General features: G+C 35.6%; 1 protein-coding gene across 10 annotated transcripts in view; it reads left to right on the top strand.

Annotated features, from left to right (window-relative positions):
* The window catches only part of LOC131151872 (SWR1-complex protein 4), a 33,204-nt gene that overhangs the window by 6,228 nt on the left and 6,179 nt on the right, over nt 1-20,797 (top strand). For 9 of the 10 annotated variants that reach the window (XR_009135787.1, XR_009135785.1, XR_009135788.1 and 6 more), the window contains exons 6-12: nt 1,954-2,083; nt 2,217-2,284; nt 2,440-2,532; nt 2,653-2,700; nt 12,965-13,141; nt 13,629-13,739; nt 15,193-15,288. Coding sequence is in view for 4 of the 10 variants with exons in the window: in XM_058103330.1 (XP_057959313.1) it covers nt 1,954-2,083; nt 2,217-2,284; nt 2,440-2,532; nt 2,653-2,700; nt 12,965-13,141; nt 13,629-13,739; nt 15,193-15,288 (723 nt within the window). In the remaining 6 variants the exon portion in view is untranslated. Of the gene's footprint in view, nt 1-1,953; nt 2,084-2,216; nt 2,285-2,439; nt 2,533-2,652; nt 2,701-12,964; nt 13,142-13,628; nt 13,740-15,192; nt 15,289-15,431; nt 15,625-20,797 lie in introns of all 10 variants that reach the window. The other variant, XR_009135789.1, reaches the window with a different exon arrangement.

A 20,797-nucleotide genomic window follows, 5' to 3' on the forward strand; every position in this document is an offset into this window, starting at 1 on the left:
CCCTCAAGTTTGTATTCATTTATACCCTATTTATCACACTTAAGCTCAAAGTAATTTGATCTTAAGTAGTTCGTTATTATCAATATCAGGCCATCAAACCTTGGGGCTAAGAGTCTTCCCCTTGAATATACTAGGTTCTTTTCCAACTAAACACTCCACGACACAGCATACACCTCACATCTCCAAAGGGCGGAGTTGTATTTGCTCCTTCCAAAACCTGAAAAAGAAATAGCCAACATATCCTATACTGACCCTGGATGAACCCAGCTTTCCCCATTAGAGCCAAAGAGTCTACACTAAATCCCCCAGGAGAAAGAGAAGTGCAAGAATGAATGGGGGGCAGATTCAGAACTTCCAAAACAGATAATGTCACACATACGGGAGAAGAGTCATTGAAGGCCCCTCCGGTCCTACTCTGCAACAAATTGTTAGTGTTAATTCTATTAAGAACAACCAACCAAATAAAAGCCTTAATTTTAAAGGAAACTCTGGCCTTCCAAATACCCTGATAGAAAGAAAAAACGAGTTTTCTTCTAGATTAAAAACTCAAATATTTGCAAAAGGAAGTGGTTGCTGGAGTCTCTAAGGGATATTTGTTATTGCCAATAAGAAAGATTGATTGTCTACTGGAACTTGCCAGTAGATTTAAAGGATATATGTAAAACATTTTTGATTGTGGGACCTATATTTTGCATTGTTTACTGATATATGGCTTTTTTCTAGAGAGAGAAGTAAAGTTAATTATTCTTTTATACATCATTGTAAGACCTTTGAGTACTTGGCGGATATTTATTTTGGTAGTTATCACTTACTCACTTAGTTAGGTGTTAGAGTGAGCATTCAGTATCAGTTTGAGAACTGTTACAGCTTTCTGGAGCTGTTGTGTGTCTAAATTCCGGCTAGGTGCTATGTTCAATGTTTTGGAAGGCAAATTTATGGCTCGGTGTTTGCTCTCTCCCAAGGTCTTAAATTTCTTTGTATGGAAAATTTGATTTCGATGTCAATTTCATTTTTAATTTGAAAAAATGATGGAAATTAGTAGTAAAAAAACATGAATTCTTTTATGAAACTATAGCAATGGTTAAGTCATAATAATGCAAGTTTAGGACTAATATATTACAAATTAAATATATCTATGTTGTGTATGAGGCGCAATGGTTGTAATATAATGTGTATTAAACATATTTGTAATATAATATGTGTTCTAAACATATTTGTTTAATATAAATGAAATTCATAAATCAGTGAAATATTATTTATTATACAAATAAAGATAATTTGGAAATGAATGGTTAAATAAAATGTTATTGTAAGCTCAATTTTTCATATAATTTCAAACGAATTTGTAATAATCTTTTCTTTTTATAGATAAATTAAGAGAGAAATTTCATTTTGCACCTAAATCTCATGTTTGAATTCCAAGGAAATTTTATTCTATAGTTAAAATTTTGACAATTTTCGCTAAAATTTCAAGATTTTGAGGAAGTTTGGATGATTCGTTGAAATTTCGACAGAAGTTATGTAATACAGAAATCAACTACAATTTCGATTTCAAGGGTGATGGAAAACAGAAATTTTGTGGAAATTTAAGACCATGCTTCCTCCTCCATCCCTCCATTTGAATTAAAGTTGAACTGTAGTCTGGATATGACCTTGCTTGTGCCAATACATATATGACGCATCTTGTCATAGATCAATGCCTTGAATCATGGCATGCACAAAGTAGTTTGAAGAGAGAGATACTACATTGTCAATGCATGCTTGCATTTCTTTGACCTGCAATGCTTTTCATTGGTTGTTCTTTGGAATATTCTGGAAAATGAGGGCATACCCAATGAAATTTAATCCACTGAATCCACATGTTGAGAAATTTTTATATTAATTCTTCTTTGTTTTATTAAGCAGTGGTGTGTGCTAAGAGCTGTAGTTTTTTCTGTCTCCATACTTTGTTAGACGTGGACCAAAGAAGAGACAGATCAATTGTTTGACTTGTGCAAGCAGTTTGATCTCCGCTTCATTGTGATAGCAGATAGATTTCCATCGTCTCGAACCGTGGAGGAGTTGAAGGATCGATATTATAGTGGTATTTGTCTTTTTGCTTGATAACCATGTGTTGTCATTTTTTGCTGTGCAATTGTGTTGTCCATTTTATAATGATATATTTCTAAAAGACATTTGATTACTATCTTGATGATTACGACATTCTCTGTGTTCAGTATCTCGAGCTATTATAACTGCCAGAGCGTCGTCTCCAGGTGATGTTTCTACGCACCCACTTGTTAAGGTATGGAATAATTATGGTCTCCCTTCTTTATTATTCATATACTTGCTTTTAAGTGCTCATATAATGCTGAGCAAATGTGTGGCTTGCTATTTTGGTTCTTGTTTCACATTTTGTTTGGCGGCATATTTCAACCTTTCATTTCCATTTCAATATAGGAACCATACAATGTTAAACAAGAGATTGAGCGCAAGCGTGCATTGTCCATGGTCCTCTCTCAAACAAAGCAGCAAGAGAGAAAAGATGCTGAGGTCCAAGTTCTGTGAATAACTGTCATGTCTGTATTTTCTGCCAGTTACCTGCATTTGAACTTTTACGATAAAATGCATTTGATGTTGTATGTGTTGTTTTGTTTGTTATTGTTTTGTCAGGTTCTAGCTGAAGCAAAAAGAATAACTGAGTCACGCATGGTTACAAAAGTAAGCATTGAACTGTATTCTCTTCTATTTCTAGAAACTAGTCATGTTTACAGGTACTGCTGAAGGGAATTTTTTTTTTCCATTTTTTTTTAAAAACTCCAGTTATGTTTGATGTTGATCAGTTTTGATGCAACATGTCCTGAATTTATGGATTTCAATAATTGGGAATGTTCTCATCAGTCTTAATTTTTGACATTGCTATTTTGTATGCTTGGCATGCCTTTGAATGCAGTAAAAAAACTAGTTTGAAAAAACCTTTGTAGGGCTTGCAAATTAAAAAACTATGCATTTCCAAGTTCTCAAGGGGCCTTGCTTGAAAACATGCATTATATGCTATTGATGAAAGAAAATGAAAAATCAACTTGCTCTTTTTATTTTTTATTATTTCATTTTATTTTTGTACTTTGTGTTTCCTAAAGTGAAAAGTATACTTCCTCTGCCTCAGAATATATGCTACCAATCTTTGCTAAAAATAGTTGAGTAATTTTTGCTAGGTTTAAAATTGAAAAAATTATGAAGGCTTGGGCGTTTGTTCCCAAAAAACGCAATCAGTACTTAGGAAGAAGATTGAAATGGTTGTTTCATATTTGTTGGGGGAATCTTTCTCTTGTTCTTCAATTTGAAAAGCATAAGCCACACAAGCACACTTGGTGAAGAAACAGATCTCCAAAGATGACTTGGTCAAAGCAAGCAATTCTCTCATCTTGAAATGTTTGTGCATCAAGATAATTTTTTTATTCAATGGAAGCTCCCAGATCTCATCATACCTGCAGTATACCTGCATACATAGATAGAGATATTATGTGGATTTGGATTTGGGTTTTCAACACACAGGAACAAAAATAAGGTGGGAGAGCTTCAGCTTTGTATTTTCACAGTAACAGAAGAAAAATTTCTGTACAGATGGCTTCTGTGGGAAAAAAATTATTAATTATTTAAACAGCTGCAAAATGGACTGGAGGAAGGATGACCAACGAGATTTAGCTGGAAAAAATAAAGCAAGCTGTTGCAGGAGAAGTTGAACAGGAGAAAGAAGAAGAATATCTCTATCCAGGCAGTGAGAGGTGGAGGGTGAGGGGCATAGATTTGTAAGAAAAGGGATTTGAACCTGGGGTCTCGAAACTGATGGATTAAGTGCTCATCTTAAATGAACTTGCCTCATGTTTTTATTTGTTCCAGAAACAATTGGAATTGTTTTTTAGGCAATTATGCTTTGTAGAAATAACGCTACCAAGGAACCCCAAAGCTTCCGCTTCTTGAGTTTTATTCATAAAAGGACTTGAAATTGGAAACCTGTAGTAATGGGTTTTTAAGGAGGTAGGTGATGTAGGGTTGCACACAAGTGATGTGATAGAAGCAGAGAGGGCCAAGAGGAAGGTTGGGCTGGCATTTGGAGCTCAGGTCATGTGGCAGTTTAGGGAGGAATAGGATAATCAAAGGTTGTGCACAATGGGGAATGTACAGTGTGATGCAAAAGGTTTTGGAGTTTCCTTCTAGAAATTTAATCCCTATGGCATAAGGTGATTAAGAGCAAGTATGGGATAAAACAGAATGGCTGGGAGATGAGGAGCAGTGGCATCATATCTCACGCATGTCCCTGTAGATTTGTTTCTCAGGTAGCCAGTCAGTTCTTTCCTCTTATCCAGTTCAAAGTGGGTTATGGCAGAAAAGTCTGCTTCAGGGAAGATGTGTGGATGGGGGAGACTTTGTTGGAGCTAAAGGTTCATCGCTTTTTAAGCTTTCATCAATTCATAATGCTCCTATCAGCTACTTTATTTCTTCTGAGGGGCATCTTTCCTGGGATTCTTATTTTTTCTGGAATCTCAATGAAAGAGAGTTCGATGAGCTCACTATCCTTATTTCCTTGTTGGACCAGCACATTCCTTCTTCTAGCGAGGATGAGAGGGTGTGGGAGTGGGATTCTTCTGGTATCTTTACTTCCACATCTTTCTTGTCTCACCTACTGAAAACCTGTGCTTCAAATATTCTTCCTTGGAACTGCTTTCTTTGGAAGGCTAAGGTGCTGGGGAAGATCGGGCATTTCTCTGGACCGTGATTCTGGTAAGGATTAACATGCATGATCTGCTTCAGAGGAGAAGACCCTACAAGGCTCCTAGTTAGTCCTGATATGTTCTTCATGTGTTGTGAAAGGTTTGATTCGACTGCCCATCTTTTTGTGCATTGGAAGGTGGCATCAAAGCTCTGGAATGCCCTTTTTCACTGGCAGGGGGAAGAGTGTGTGGCTGCAGGAAAGGTGAGAGACTTGTTCTAGGGGTTTTGGAAAGAACAGAAATGGCAGAGTTGGCTGGTGTGCAGCTGCTCTCACCATCCTTGGGGCCTTGTGGATAGAGAGGAACACTAGGATTTTTCGAAGCTGATCAACCTGCTTACTTATTTTGTGGGATACAATGACTTTCCTAGCCTCTTTGTGGGTGCACTCTTTGGGTTTCTTTGGGGGTCTTCTGCCGTCTGACCTCATTAGAGATTGGAGGGCAGCACCGTTGTAATGGCTTTCTTATATTCTTTTTTGTTTTTTGTTTTGTTTTTTTTTTTTTGTTTTTGTTTTTTTTCCTATTTCTGTACTCCCTGGCTGATTACAGTTTTTATTTAGTTTTCCTAGTTGGTTATGGAGGACTCCTTGTCCTCTAAATTATGAACTCCCATTTTCAGATTTAATAACTTCTTCTTTTATCCCAAAAGGAAAAAAAAAGGTAGAATGTGGTGGTTTTTTTTGGATATAATAGCATTAGGATATCTAACATCTTAGCGGAGATTGATTTCCTGGATAGGAAAGAGTATGATGTAATTTAATAGTGATGGAGGAGGCAAAGCGGGTTTCATTGAAAAATGAGCTGGAGGGGGAGATTTTAGGGAGATGAGGAGTTGGAGGCAAAAGACTAAATTTAAATGGGCTACTGAGGGTGATTGTTATACTAAGTTTTTCCAGACTTGCTGATGGTAAGATGAGGAAATTTTAGTGAGGGAATTAGACTTGTGAGGAGTAGTCTCTTTTGATCCTTGATTGATTGCAAATGAGATTGCTGAATTTTCTTCCATTTTATTTATGGATGAGGTTGAGAGTAGATCAATGATTGAGGGGTTGGAGGGGAGCCCTATTTCTAGTGATCAAGTGAGTTGATTGTAAGGGCCTTTTGAGGATATGAAAGTTAGGAAACATAGTGTGGGGGACTGATAGGGATAAGGCTCTGGGTCCAAATGGTTTTACCATGGCATTCTTTGGTTAAGGTTGGTCTATTGAAAGTTTTCAATGAATTCTATTTTACTGCTGTCCTAGGCAAAGGCACTAATTCTACTTGCATTACTTTTGTGCCTAAAAAAATCGGGCTTCAAAAATTGGTGACTTTCGATTTGTTAGTCTAGTCACTAATGTTTACAAAATTGTTGTAAAAATTGTTGCAAATAGATTGAGTAAAGTAATAATAGATACTATTTTGGTACTTCCAAGGCCCAAAGTGCCTTTGTCGGGGGATGACAGATGGTGGATGCTATTTTGGTGGATAATGAAGTATTGGAGGATATCTGTAGGAGTAATAAGGAGGAGGTTATATTTAAGTTGGATTTTGAAAAGGCATATTATAGGGTTAACTGTAATTTCTTGATAAAAATGGTTTTGGGGAGAGGTGGCGGGGTTGGGTGACGGAGTGTTTGTCTAATGCTTTTCACTCAAGTCATTATCAATGGGGAGACTAAGGAGTGGTTTAGAGCACTGAGAGGAGTTAGGCTAAGGGATCCTTTATCACCTTGTTTTTTTTTTGTTCTAGTTGTTGATACTTTGTGTAGGTTGATTGATAGGGCTGTGAATTGAGGTTATGCGAAGGGGATTGAGCGGTGTAGTGAGGAGGCGGTTGTGTCTCATTGTTGCAGATGATGCTATTTTTTTTCTTTGATGATTTAAGAGTTGTTTTTTGAGTGTTCTCACAAATCTACAGATTTTTGAGACGGTTTCAGTTAAAAATGAATTTGGGCAAGAGTGGGATTGCTACTATTAATCTTTGTAGTGTCAAGTCTTTGGAGTTAGCTTCCTTGGTTGGGTGTGCCATTCTTGTGTGGCCTTCTCTTATTTAGGAGTTCCTTTTTGGGGAAATCCTAGGTTTGTTGCCAGTAGTGGATAGGGTGCCTAAGTGTTTACATGGGGCAAATGTGCTTTATTTTCTCTAGGTGGTTGTATCACTCTTATCTAGACTTATCTCCCTAGTATCACTCTTTAATTTTTTCCCCCATTTTTAGAATTCCTGTTGGGGTAGCTAGGAAAATTGAGAAAGTGATAAGAGGTTTCTTGTGGTTAGGCGTGTGGGAGAATAGAGATCATATGGTTTGTTTGGAGGATGCGTGTAGATCTAAGTTGAGTGGGTGATTTGGGTCTTATAAAAACACTGCCTTGTTGGGTAAATGGCTGTGGCATTTTCCTTTAGAGGAGAATTCTTGCCGGTATAAAGTTATAAAAAGTAAATTTGCTTGACATTCTAGTGGGTGGGATACAAGTTGGGGTTTAATATGTTCTATGGAGAGTCCTTAGAAAAGTATTGCCCAGCTTCATCCTTAGATCATTCATCATATAAAATATGTTGTGGCCAATGGATCTTAAATACTCTTTTGGGAAGATGTTTGGGTGGGGTACTTTGCACTTTCCATTTCATTCCCCTGTTTATATTGTCTTTCTTAAGTGCATAATAGTGTCGTTATGTCCTTAATTCAAATGGGCCTACTACTTCATAAGATGTCACTTTCATAGGCCTCTAAATGAATAGAGAGTTGGAGGAACGGGCTTCTTTGTTGGTTCTGTTGGAGGGCTGCCATTTCTCATATGAGAGGTAGGGGTGTAATTGGTTTATTACGGTTTGGTTATGGGCCAAACCGAAAATCGAACCGAACCTTGTGGTTTTTAGTATTCCCAAACCGAAACTGAAATCCCCTGGAGAACTGAACATTTGGCGGTTCGGTTACGGTTTTTTCAATTTTTAACTGATTTTCTAAATATTCAACAATTGCTTTTCACAAGGGTGGTTGGGAATCTATTGGGCATTTTGATTTCAAAATATTAAATGGACCAATCATGTAATACATACTAATTAAATAATTATTTTAACATATATATGTATAATTTAAATTTAAATTGGCTTTTTTGGTTTTTTGGCTCGGTTATATTTTGGAAACTGAAACCAAACCCGAAAATTTACATTTTCTAGTACCTAAACTGAAACTAAATATTGAAAAATCGAATTGCTTGTGATTTGGTCCAGTCTCTGTCCGGTTTTTGGTTTTTCAGTAATTTTTGTACACCCCTAATGAGAGGGATAGTAATAGTTGGGGTTTGGATTTCTCAAGCTTCTATTTTTCAAAATATTTCTTTGAGCATTTGACTTTTGACCAAATCTTTTAAATCCTTTCCTCATCGTCGTTTCATCCAGAAAGCTTAAATTCCCTCTTAGGTCAAGGCTTTTGCTTGCTTGGTTATTCTTAGCCTTCGTTTGGAGTACTTAAAAAAAGTGCTTATTGCGCTTATCACTTCAAATAATACTTAGACAAAAAGTGGTGTTTGACTTATACTATAACTAGTACTTATTGTTAAAAGTGATTTTCCAAAACACTTTTTTGAGAGTTTTTTAAGTGAATTTTGAGAAGCAATGAAAGATAACTTTTTGGCCACGTATAAGTGACACTGTTCATAGGTGGGGTTACTTTTGTCAATATAAGATATTTTCGAGATTTTGTAATTTGAAAAAATATATTAGGTGATAACCATATATCGTTTTATTATGCATTACAAGTTACAACACATTAATTATTGATGAAACATAATTCAATTCTAGAATGAAGAAGAGCCATCTATTAATTTAAATTAATATTAAAAATTTAAAATATTAATTTAATTAATAATATTATTTTAACATAAATTACTATGATAATCAGGTGTTATAGATATACATTAAGAACAAGATTATTGTTAACTAAAACATAATATTATATTAATTTACTTGATAAAAATATTTAAATGTTGATTCAAATATTAATTTTTAATTTAAATATTAGAAAATAATCATATATTATTTTATTATGTATAACATATTAATTATTAATGAAATATCATTCAATTTTGGAATGAATGAAAAAACATCTATAAATTTAAATTAACATTAAATAATTAAATTAAAAATTTAATTTAGTTATTAATACTATTTTTAACATAAATTAATGTGATAATCATATGCTATAAATAAACATTAATAACAAGATTATTGATATTATTTTAGTTAATATAAAATATTTAAATTTTAATTATAAAAATTAATAAAATTATCAATTAAATTTTTAATTATAAAATGTTAATATTTTTATTTAAAATATATTCTAAAAATAGTCATGTATTATTTTACTATGTATTATGGCATATTAGTTATTAATGATGTTGGAATTGGTGTATTCCCAAGAGGGGGAGGGGTGAATTGGATATTTAAAAATTTTCTCCTAGGTCAATTCAAATTCCATAAACAGAATTACACAAACCTAGGGTCTTTCTATATAATCAGAAACCCAATCAAATATTCAAACAGTTAAACACATGTATAGCATATAATAAATCAAACATAAAACATACATGCGTTGAAATTGAACGTGCAGAAATAAAATAAAGGGCGGATACAAAATTTGTTATCGTGGTTCGGCCAATACTGCCTACGTCCCCGCCTCAAGCTCACAAGTAAAAGGATTCCACTAAATGCTCCCTTACGGGTGGAGTGGCACCGATTACAACCTCCCTCTCCTTACTAGGCAAGGGAAACCCCAGGTCACATTAACAGGACTGACCCCAATCTTTACAGCTGATTCTTACGGGCTAGATCAACACCCCCTTAGACCAAGCCTAGAATACAATAATCAGTATAAAATTTGTGTACAATAGATGTGCTTCTCTAATAAGCAAATATGTACCAGTACGCACAACACAACCAATGCACTCACAGATGATAGTAATTTATGCTCAAGTGAGATGAGGTCAAGTTATGTGTCAACTTTCAACCAAGGTGTATAGAATGTATATATGTGAGAGTAATACCTTTGATTAGAGATAATATTTTCAACAAGTAAATAATCAAAAGACTTTAAACTTCTAAGCCAATATCTCAACAAATATATTTCAAATATTATGCACAACTGAGATTAGGATTTCAAGCTTGCAAAGATATGTATTATCAAATAGCACAAACAAGCTTTCGAATATGGCAATAAGAATGCCAAGACTCAGAAGCTAATTATAAGTTCTTCCCGAATAATATTTATCAATAAAATTGAACGGGAATAACTTTAGCTTACTCTCTAAAAATCAATTTCAGATAATGCAAAATGAGAGAGTTGTAAGCTTCAAGAAGATGTATGAAATGTGCACAATGATAAAAAACAAACTCCCTTTCAAGTTGCAATTAGTTTGCAACCAAGGAGTATAACAAATGATTCTCCTCAAAAAATAGTTTTTCAAATCAAAGTGGAAGGAGAATGAGTAATATGCTTTTAAAGATTGAAAGAATATGAGCTATATGAGTAGTATGAGTATAAACAATTTCAAAGAATTTTTGCTAATAATTTTTGCTAATCTCATCCTAATTAAGACAAATGAGAGAGTATATATAGATATTCAACAAATTATAGCCGTTGGGGATATAGGAGTAATTTTAGAAAAATTTTAATGATGTTTAGTTAAAAAATAATCTCGTTTAATCGCGGTAAAATCTGTCAACCCGAGAGGTTCGGTTGACCAAGGTCAAGGGTCGGTCGACCAACCAAGTTAAAGAACTGAGATTTTGGGCAAGGTTCGGTTGACCAATGATTGGTTCGGTTGACCAATCATGAGGCGATTTGAACCCTTTGTGGGTTCGGTTGACCAGGAAAAAAGGCCGGTTGGCTACTCAATTGGTTCGGTCGACCATTGCAAATTTCAACTAACACTTTGGTCGACTGAGGCAACACCGTCCATAACAAGGTTTGGTCGACCAAGGGAGGTAAGTTCAAAATTGGTCGGTTGACCAAGACAAGTTAAACATTTGACTTTTCCTAATCGGTTGACTGAGACATTTTACACACTAAGAGGTCGGTTGACCGAGCCTTGGTCAACATTTTGATTCCAGGCAAATAGTATTTCGGTCGACCAATGGATTATAATACAAGATTGGGTGGTCGACCGAGGGCATTAAAAAGTTACTATTTTGCTCTTAATTTGACTTAAAAAGTCCAACATCGGTCGACTGAAGTCTTGTTTTGCTCTTGAACTTTTTCAACCCTGTGAGAATAAGTTATGACATTTTGTACTAAGGGTTTAGGGTCGTAGTGGTCAGTCTATGGTCTTTTGAGCATAAGATCCTAATCATGCATGAGATGCAAATATTACAGACCATAATTATTACATACCCAAATAATAAATGCATTACAATACAACTTGAAAGAATAAACAAAAATCTTCATGCGACCTTTGCAATTTCATGGATTGCGCCGAATGGTGTGCGCATTTAAGTGCTTCTCGGCTTCCATTTCTCATCTGTCATCCATGCTTAGAAAAATGAACTTGTTTATATACTTAGCACTTAGATGAGATACTGTGGTTTGTTATAATCAAAACATGATCGGACTCAAAAGGTCAACAAATGAAATTTAATTCAATTCTAGAATGAAGAAGAACCATCTATTAATTTAAACTAATATTAAATAAATTAAAATTTTAATTTAATTAATAATATTATTTTTATCATAAATTAATATGATAGTCTTATGTTATAAATGTACATTAATAACAAGATTTTTGTTTATTAAAAAATAATAATCTTATATTATTTTATTTAATAGATAATATTTAAATGTTAATTAAAAATAATTAAAATAATTATTAATGAAATTGTCAATTTAAAAATATTAATATTTTTAATTTAAAATATATTTAAAAATAATCATATGGCACCCTATAATAAAAGTAAGTATCTGAACACTACTTATTTTAAACACAACCAAACACCACTTTTAACTTTCAGCACTTTTTCTAGTTCAACAACAAAACCAAGCCTTAGTCCCACTAAGTGGGGTCGGCTATATGAATCCTTTTCCGCCAATTTATGCAATCATGGACCCTTCTTTTGATTGATACTTTTTCCAGTTCAGCACTTATTAAATTCAGCACTTTTTCTAAAAATGTACTTCTGTATTAGTGGTTCTAAAATCCCTTAATAGAGTTACACCGACAATCTCCTGCAGAGTAGGAAGCCTTGAAGGCATTATCTCCACATGCTTGTTTATTGTGTTTTGATAGCTCAGAATTTGCTTTGCATGGCCCTTTCTCTTGGGGGGACCTGGAATAAGTGTTTTGCTGCTACAGTTTTATGGGGAAGTTGGATGGAAAGGAATGCTCGTTATCTTTTCTGGAAAGCGGAATTCTTGTACTTTGCTTTGGGATAGGATTCAGTACTTGGCTTCTTTCTGGCCTTTTGCAGCTGGAAATCTTAAAGGGTTGCCTTTCTCGGATCTTCAAAGAGTTGATTTCTAATTTATTTTGGTTTTTTTTTTTTAAAATTTTTTTTATAGGAGGATCTTTTTTCTTCTCTTTGTACATTCTTTCCTCTTCAATGAATATATCCTTCTCTTTCCAACTACCCGGGGGGGGGGGGGGGGGGTTCGTATGTCTAGAAATGATACAAAGGTGGTCTTTTGAGCTCACTAGAAAAGGCTAAAGGTTTTTGGCTCTTCTTAAACTGACTTCACATAATCTTTCTTGAATTTCATTTGAGGACATGGTATCAATTGAGGACTCTGCCATAAATCCCAACTGTTAAACCACTTTTTAAACATGTCCAATTTCTCCATCTCTTGTGTGATGCTGATTGTGTCCTGATTGTGGTCTGAATGCCTGAGGAAAACACTTCACTGCCCTCCATCACCATGAGTAGTCAAAGATGATTATGATATTGAGATTGGGCCCATGAATGAGAGTTATGTAGATCAACTGAAAGTGCAGGCACTTCAGTTATCATTTACTAGTACTTAATTAAGAAATTAAAATAATTAAGGTCAGTTGGTCTGTTGCAGAACCCAAAATTTCAATGCTCTTATATCTATCATCTGCTAGTGACAATTCAATCAGTAGGATTAAAAAGTTTTTATTGGAAACTATACATTAATGGTAAAAATTTCTATTTTAATAGGAGACAAGCTTTTGTGCATGTTTATATGCATGTGTTATGTTTTATGCTCTCTTTTTGTTACTCTTCAGGATGCCGAAGAGCCCGAGTTGCATGTCACATCAAATACTTGTCCAGAAAGTACCGAGAGAACTACTGCACCTGTTGATAATGTGTCACCTTCTTCAAATGTTCAGCTTCCTTCTGCAAATGTTGCACCTCCAACGGCAGTGGCAGATAATGCCTCCACTCTAGCTTCACTCCGCATGGTACTTTTGATAATTGGTTTTTATATATTGTTTTTCTTCTTTTTCTTCTTGGATGCTAAAAAAAATCGTCTTGTAGCTAAAGCCGAAAACACTCACACTCTAGATTCTAAACTATTTTGTATTTCTTTACTGTCTGTGCTTGTTCGCTCTTTAATATATATATATATATATATATATATATGTTTAATATTTGTGTATGCGTGTATATGGAAAACTACATTAGAATGGAATGGAATTTGTCACCTGAAATTTTCATGTTTTTTGTTCAATTTTATTTTCAAATTCCATTCCTGCACCGTTCCATTCTGCAAACCAGATGTGATGTAAAGAGTTCTTCGAAGAAATTTGATTGTTTGTTTTTGTTTTGCGTTTTTTTTTTTGAGCCCTACCTTGTATTATTTTGTACTTATTTGTCATTAACTCATATTTAGATAGTAATAGCAGTCTCACTGATTCTAAAGATCTGACTAATTAAGGAAATTTTCAGCTTCGCATGTACTTGAGAACGTATGCACTTGAGCAAATGGTGCAAGCTGCAAGCTCCACTGCTGGCCTTCGGACAATCAAAAGGGTTGAGCAAACATTGCAAGATCTTGGGGTTTGTTCTTACCTTAAGCTGTAATGTAGTGAATAAACTATTTTTATATATCATATGTTGGTGTATTATTTAGTATTTGTAACAACTAGATGTTGAGTGTCGCCAGTGGCATTCCACTTTCAATCATCACTCAACTCTTATCCTTGCAGAGTGTCTTCCATGAAAATCAGAACTCAATTGTTGCTTACTAGATGTGTTTGTCTTTGTTCTTTTAGATACTGATGTTTTGACTATAATTGATGAACGAACCAATGAAAATGGTTTTGAAATTTGAAAATTGATGCAAACTGATGGTTCAGCTATGGGACGAACCATAACTTAGTGGTTTGTTTCTGTTAGTTTACTGAATTTTAAACTTTATTACTGGCTTTTCAAAATATTTAAATTACAGATTAAACCAAAAGTCAAAAGACCAGTGACTGAAAGGCGGATTAGGCCTAGATCTGCATTATGGATTTTAGCTTGCACTAGGCCCTTGCCCAGGGACAGGTGTGTGAATATGGCCTGGTGGTTTTTATATGGAAGAGAGAGCTTCCCCATTTTTCACACAAATGATGTGGGAAAAATCCACTTATAGATGAGAGTTGGTGAGTTGGTGTTGCACATTTGCACTCCTGTAGCACAGTTGCAAGTCTGACTCCCATTTCCAATTGTCCCATATCATTTAGGAGAAGTGGGTGCATCGATCCTCTTGTATAAAATGCTTTCATCACCTGTTAAAGAAGGATGATTAATATTCCGCCTTCATAGCTAATATTATTGTTTAATTGTATAAACAATTATATGTTATAATTAAAATTAAAATTTAAAAATGACTTAGAAAATAAATGCTGACACTATGTCTAAAATATAAATAAATGATATATAATTTGGTTATTTGGTTTTTTTCAGTTATGTAGTTTTAAGAAATTGAAACTGAAACCGAAACTGAAAACTGATTTGGAAGGCAGGATAGACCAAAATGAAAAACTGCAACTGGAAATGTGAAACGATTCAGTTTCAGACTGTTTTTTGGTTTTTTAGTAATTTTTGTTCACCCTTAGTTACAAAACTAAAACGGCGTATTGTGTTTTAATAATGCTTTCCTATGTTTGTGGCCTGATTTTAGTTTTTCTGATTATCCAGTGTCTTCTGTTCCAGGAGAACCTATCATTTAAAATTGGATGCGTTTTTTTTTTTTCTGAAATTACTGTTCACTTCCTTGAGCAACAAGACATTTATTGATCGGATGTTATTTGGGGGTTGCACAACTCTATATTATGTTTCAGAGTCTCATTAGTAGCCCATATGATCAGTTTTTCTGTACTTCAGTATCTTCAACCTTTGCCTAACTATCTATTCTTTATATTAATTTAATAATCATTAGCGACAGATCCTGTTAACATACTACTTTCGTTCAGTTTAAACTGCTTTCAGGAAGAACCAAAGACATCTGTGCTTTTTCTTTCTACAGGTTAATTTAAAGCCAAAGGTTCCAACAAAAGCAGTTTGTGCTGAGCATCTTGAGTTAAGAAAAGAAATATTGACGCTGCTGAACCTTCAGAAACAGGTATTCCTCAACCAAGATGCATTATTAATATTTCTTTTTATTAGTGTTTCTGATCCATACTCTTGATATGTCAATTTTCAATTTTCTTTTATAAGAGCTCTTTTGTTCAAATTATAATACCTCCTGTTATTTTGTAAAAAAAGAAGGGCAGCCTGGTAGACAAAGCTCTCGCGAGGTCTGGGGATGGGGCGGACCATGATGTGTTTATAGTATGCAACCTTACCTTGCATTTTTGCTAGAAGCTGTTTCCACACCTCAAACTTGTGACCTCTATGTCATATGGAAACAATTCTACCATTGCGCCAAAGCTCCCCCTCACCTTCTGTTTCTGTTCTGGTAACACTGCCCATATTATTTTTCTCCAAAATTCAATTCATGTCCTCGAAGGTCTTAGTCTCTAAGGACCAACAAATTTGAATTGACTGGCAATGTTCTCTATTTTTAGGTTTTGCTCCTTTCTACTTGCATTGCATAAGTTCTAAAACCTATAGTTTGATAAATAAGTGGTAGGAGAAAAGTGAGACTTGGTTCCTCAGTGAATTTATTTTCCAGTTGAAGTTGTAGTGATCTTTCAAAACTATTTTTAATAATTCCAGAAGAACTTTTGGATTATTATTGTTATTATAATGATAATTATCATTATTAGTGAGGATCAATGTTTCATTGGAAGGGTCACCAAGGGGGTGGCAAATCCATGTGTGGCAGCTTAAAAAGAAATTATTGTATGTTGGAAGAATGCCAGAGTAACATTTTTGATTTTCCGTATGGACCATCCCATGCTTTCAGAAGCCCTCTTGTAGTCCTATGTCTCCCTTCAAACGCACCAAAGTGCATATAACAGGTACTGTTTCCCACGCCTTTGCTGTGATCTGATTGCAGCTCCTAAGTTTCCACTAAGAACTGAAGATATACTTTTGGAATCACACTAGCAAACTTGAACCACTGCCAGAGCATTCTCCAAATCTTCTGAGCTAAAGTGCAATGCAGCAGAATGTGGTTGCTGCGTTCCACATACTTTTTTACGCTAAGCACCTTTCCACTGGGATAACCCCTTTTCTTTTAAGATCATCCCTAGTCCAAATAATGTTACCTAGTAAAACTAGTTATAGGCACGGGCATTGCATGTGAACCATTTTTTATATGTTACAACTTACAAATAATAATAGATATATTTCTTGGGTAAGAAGAATCAAACTCTTTGTGAATTATATAATGTTATTGTTAGCACAATAAGATGCAAATTTCGACAATAATAATTTAAGCTATAAAATGACTTTCTATAATCTGTTACAACTCTCTCTACCCTCATTTCTCTTCTTTCATTGGTGGACAAAACTTGGGGACTTTGACATAATGCATCCCTCATGGCTACAAATTCAAACACAACTGGAGCATCTTAACTTTCATTGAAAACACCAATGAGACTTGTAAAAAACAAGTAGATGAAGCAAAAAATCCAGTCTATACCACTAACAATGAGGCATATGTTCATCAAATTAGCAGCATATAAATGGAGGAAAGTAAGAGGCAACCAAACCATTCTCTAGCTCATGCCTGAAGTAAAGGTATATTTACAAACACAAGCACACATGAATCTCATTCCGAGAGGTAGTAAAGAAAGTGAGCCTACCTCACTTGAATTCCTTCACTTAAGAAAATCCTTAATTCCATATACCATGAGCCTTCTAGAATAGGAATAGAGCCTATTGCAGACGAGGAGGAAGAGGGCAAGTGCTTAAATTGTGTTTCAGTTTTGTGATTCTGCCATTCTAGGCCAAATTAAGTCTCAATTTGGTAATTTTGATGAAATTGGATTCCAGTTTGAGATTTTGCATGCAATTAAGTTTGAGTTTTGATTCATAATTTTGCGTGGTTTGGGATTTCAATCATGTTCTAGTTTTCAATTTTGGGTGAAATTGAGTTCCAATTTGGGAATTTAATTTGGGAATTTAAGCACAATCAGGTTTTGATTTGAATTTTTTTTGCATAGCTGGGTTTCAATTGAGTTTCATTTAAATTATGATTCACATTTACAATTTTGGGCAGAATTGAGTCTCAACTTGAAATTTTGAAAGGAATTGAGTTTCAATTTGGTTTTAGTTTGCGATTTAGAGCAGAATTCGGTTTCAATTTGAGGTTTTGGGTGGAATTGAGCTTCAATTGGGTTTCAGATTGAGAAATTTGAGGATTTTGGTGAAAATAGGTTCCAATCTGGACTGTTTGGTGCTGCTGGGTTCCGATTTGTTTCACTTTTTCCTGGGATTGATTGATGCAGCATTGCTTATATGGAGGACAGGCATTTGACATAGTGAAGATGTGGGGATAGCAAGAAGATTGTGGGAGCTGTGGTTATTTCTCTTTTTTAGGGGGGGGGGGGGGGGAGAGGATCTTAAGAAAAGCACATTCATTTAAAATTTTATTTAGCATTGGATTTATTTGAACAAGAAAAGGGGAAACCAAAAAGGCATACAAGACATGTGACGATGTCACAGGCTGAACACTTCATAACTTGTGAAGGGTCGTGCGACACAAGTAGAAGCACTCATGCTTAACTAGTTAGCCAAAGTATACCATGGTTTATCACAAGAACACATTCATAGCAGATGAATGAAAAGTAAACGAAAGTAGTAAACAACCTCATGTAAGCAAATGACAAGGATGAGGTAAACATTGAAATAACGTAATTCATTAACACCACCTCTATAAGAAACATGTGTTTAGCGAGGGAGGCAAGTAGAGCAAACATGTTTATAAAATGCTAGTGACTTTTACAAGACTGATGATCACTCACTCTGCCGTAGAGATCTTTATATGCTATTTTTGTTCTAGTACTAGGAAACATCAAAATGTCTTGAGTCATACTCCCATTCTACATCAAGGCATTGTCACACTAAATAGAAAAACCTATACTAGTATTTACTTGATGATAACCCATCCCATTCGCACAAGACATGCGGTCACAGACAAGCATAATGCCTTGAACAAGCTTGACTCGTGACATTCTGACCCACTTATGTAGTCGACATCCTCGTAGACTGTGAAGCGAGGTATTCTTTAACTTTGTCCATGAATGGTTATAAGTCTTTCTGCGAATCCAGTTTATTTCTTCATCTCCAAGGCCTTTCCACTTTAGTAAGAACTAGTGCCGCTTCTTCCTTGATGTTAACTTTCTGTTTGCAAGGATAACTTCGAATTTTTTTTTGTTAGGTTGTACTGTCTTCAGTGGTGCTCTGGTTGGCTGACATTTTTTGGATCTTCAGTGTCAGCGTTGAATGACTTGAGGCAGCTAACATGAAACATAGGATACACTTTCATCCAAATCGGAGGATCAACCTTTTAACAAGCTTTCTCGACTTTAGCCAAGATGGATTTGTCCTTCATATTTGCGAAGTAGTCTCCTATCTTAACCTCGTTGTGACTTGATCTATTCAAGATGGAGCTTAACAAGCACCAAGCCACCCATGTTGAAGTGCAACGGTCTGATTTACCCATTACTACATCCACTTGGAAGCTTTCTTTAGGTAAGCTTTGGCAATCTTTGCATTTTGTCTCCATTTTTTGGTGAAGGTGTATGCTCTCGGACTCTTTCCTTTGTATGGCTCGTCCACTGTGTGAGGTAACAACGACTATTGGCCTTTACTAAGTTCAAAAGGAATCTCATTGGTTGTGAAACTCCTTTGGGTGTTGAAACAGAATTGAGCCATGTTGAGTAGGGGCACCCAATTCTTCTAGCTAGTGGTGACGAAATGGTACAAGTACTTCTCTAGTAGCTCGTTGTATCTCTCCGCCTGTCCATCTAATTGCAGGTGGTAACTCGAAGAGATGTCAAGCTATGAATCAAGGATTTTGAAAGATTCTGTCCAAAAGTTGCATGTGAATCTTGAGTCTCGGTCATTGACAATGTCTTGGGGAGCACTCCAATGGTTCACAATATGTTTAAAGAACAATTGTGTTGTCTTTTTTGCTAAACAATACTTTGGTGTGTGGGTGTGAAAGTGTTAGTTTGAAAACTTGTCTATAATCACAAGTATAGATCTTGCTTCTCCCACTATGGGTAGGTTGGTGATGAAGTCAAGTGAGACTCCCATAGTCTCGTTGGTACCTGAAGAGGCTCCAACAGCTTGCAATCTTCTTCGGCTCCACCTTGTCTTGTTGGCTGGTGAAACAAGTTCGGGTATACTAGAGCACCTCATCACATGTGTGGCTAGTGCTACCTTTGCTTCAGTGATGCCAAAGTGCAATGCCATCTTGGATGACTTGCCCACAAGGTGTCATGACACTCTCTTAGTAGTGTCTTTCTTGATCTTCAGATTAAGGCATAAAAAGCTGGTTACCATGTGTCATCAACAATCCATTTTCTAGCTAGAATTGACATGCTTTGCCCTTTTCCATAAATTTCATGAGATTTTGGGCAACTGGATCTTTGTTAAGGTTCTCATTAATGTGCTATTGCATTGTCATGGTAACTTTACTTACTATCAAATGTGTTACCATCAGTAAGTCCGCAAGCTTGGCCATCTTGATTAGTGCATTTCCGACTTGGTTCATCCTCCCCACCTTGTGCTAAAGTAAGAAATTAAACTCTGTCTGGAATCCTTGCTAACCAATCTGCTTGGATGATAACCTTGGTTGTGTGAAGAAGTGATTAATAACCGAGTTATCTTTTCACCACAAACTTTGACCCAAGTAGGTAATGTGGCTACCTGTGAAGACAATGTATCATCGCTAGCATCTCCTTCTCTTGAACTGTGTACCTACATTCAGCTTTACTAAGCTTATGGTTCTTGTATGTAACAGGATGCCCATTCTCTAACAAGACTCCCCCAGGGGCATACTTTGATGCTTCTATTTGTACTTAAAAAGGTTTATGATGTTCGAAAGAGAAAAAGGAAATCCAATTAGAGATAAGCTACCCATGAGCATCATGGCATAGATAAAAGGGAAGGAGGGGCCTTGAGCAGCTCCATTCAAGTTGTCAGAGGCTTCCCCTAACACTTCTTTGTCCAGTTCAACCTTTGACCCTTTTATAGTAGTTTTGTTAATGGGGAAGTTCTCCTCGAGTACCCCTCAACGAACTTTTGGTAATAGTTGGAAAGTCCAAGAAATGAATGTTGCTCCTTCATTGTTGTTGGGATCTTCCAATCTTGAATAGATTTTACCTTCTCCATGTCCATTCAGATATGACCTTGCTTGATCACGTGACTAGGGAATTTGATGTTCCCCTAAGCGAGAGAGCACTTCTCTCTCTTCACATAAAGACTATTCTCCTTCATCCTATTGAACACCTTCCATAGTTGCCTTTTATGTTCTTTTAAAGTTGAACTGTAGGTAACAATGTCATCTAAGTATACCACGACAAACTTGGCCTTGTACTCACGAAAGACTTAGTTCATCAAAGTGCAAAATGTTGCTGGCACATTTGTCAACCCAAGGGGTATTACCAAGAATTCATACGCCTCATACTGTGTCATGCAAGTGGTCTTCGACTCAATATGCTATCCTCACTTGA

The sequence above is a fragment of the Malania oleifera genome, chromosome 3, assembly GCF_029873635.1.
Source record: "Malania oleifera isolate guangnan ecotype guangnan chromosome 3, ASM2987363v1, whole genome shotgun sequence".
NCBI classification, from domain to species: domain Eukaryota; kingdom Viridiplantae; phylum Streptophyta; class Magnoliopsida; order Santalales; family Ximeniaceae; genus Malania; species Malania oleifera.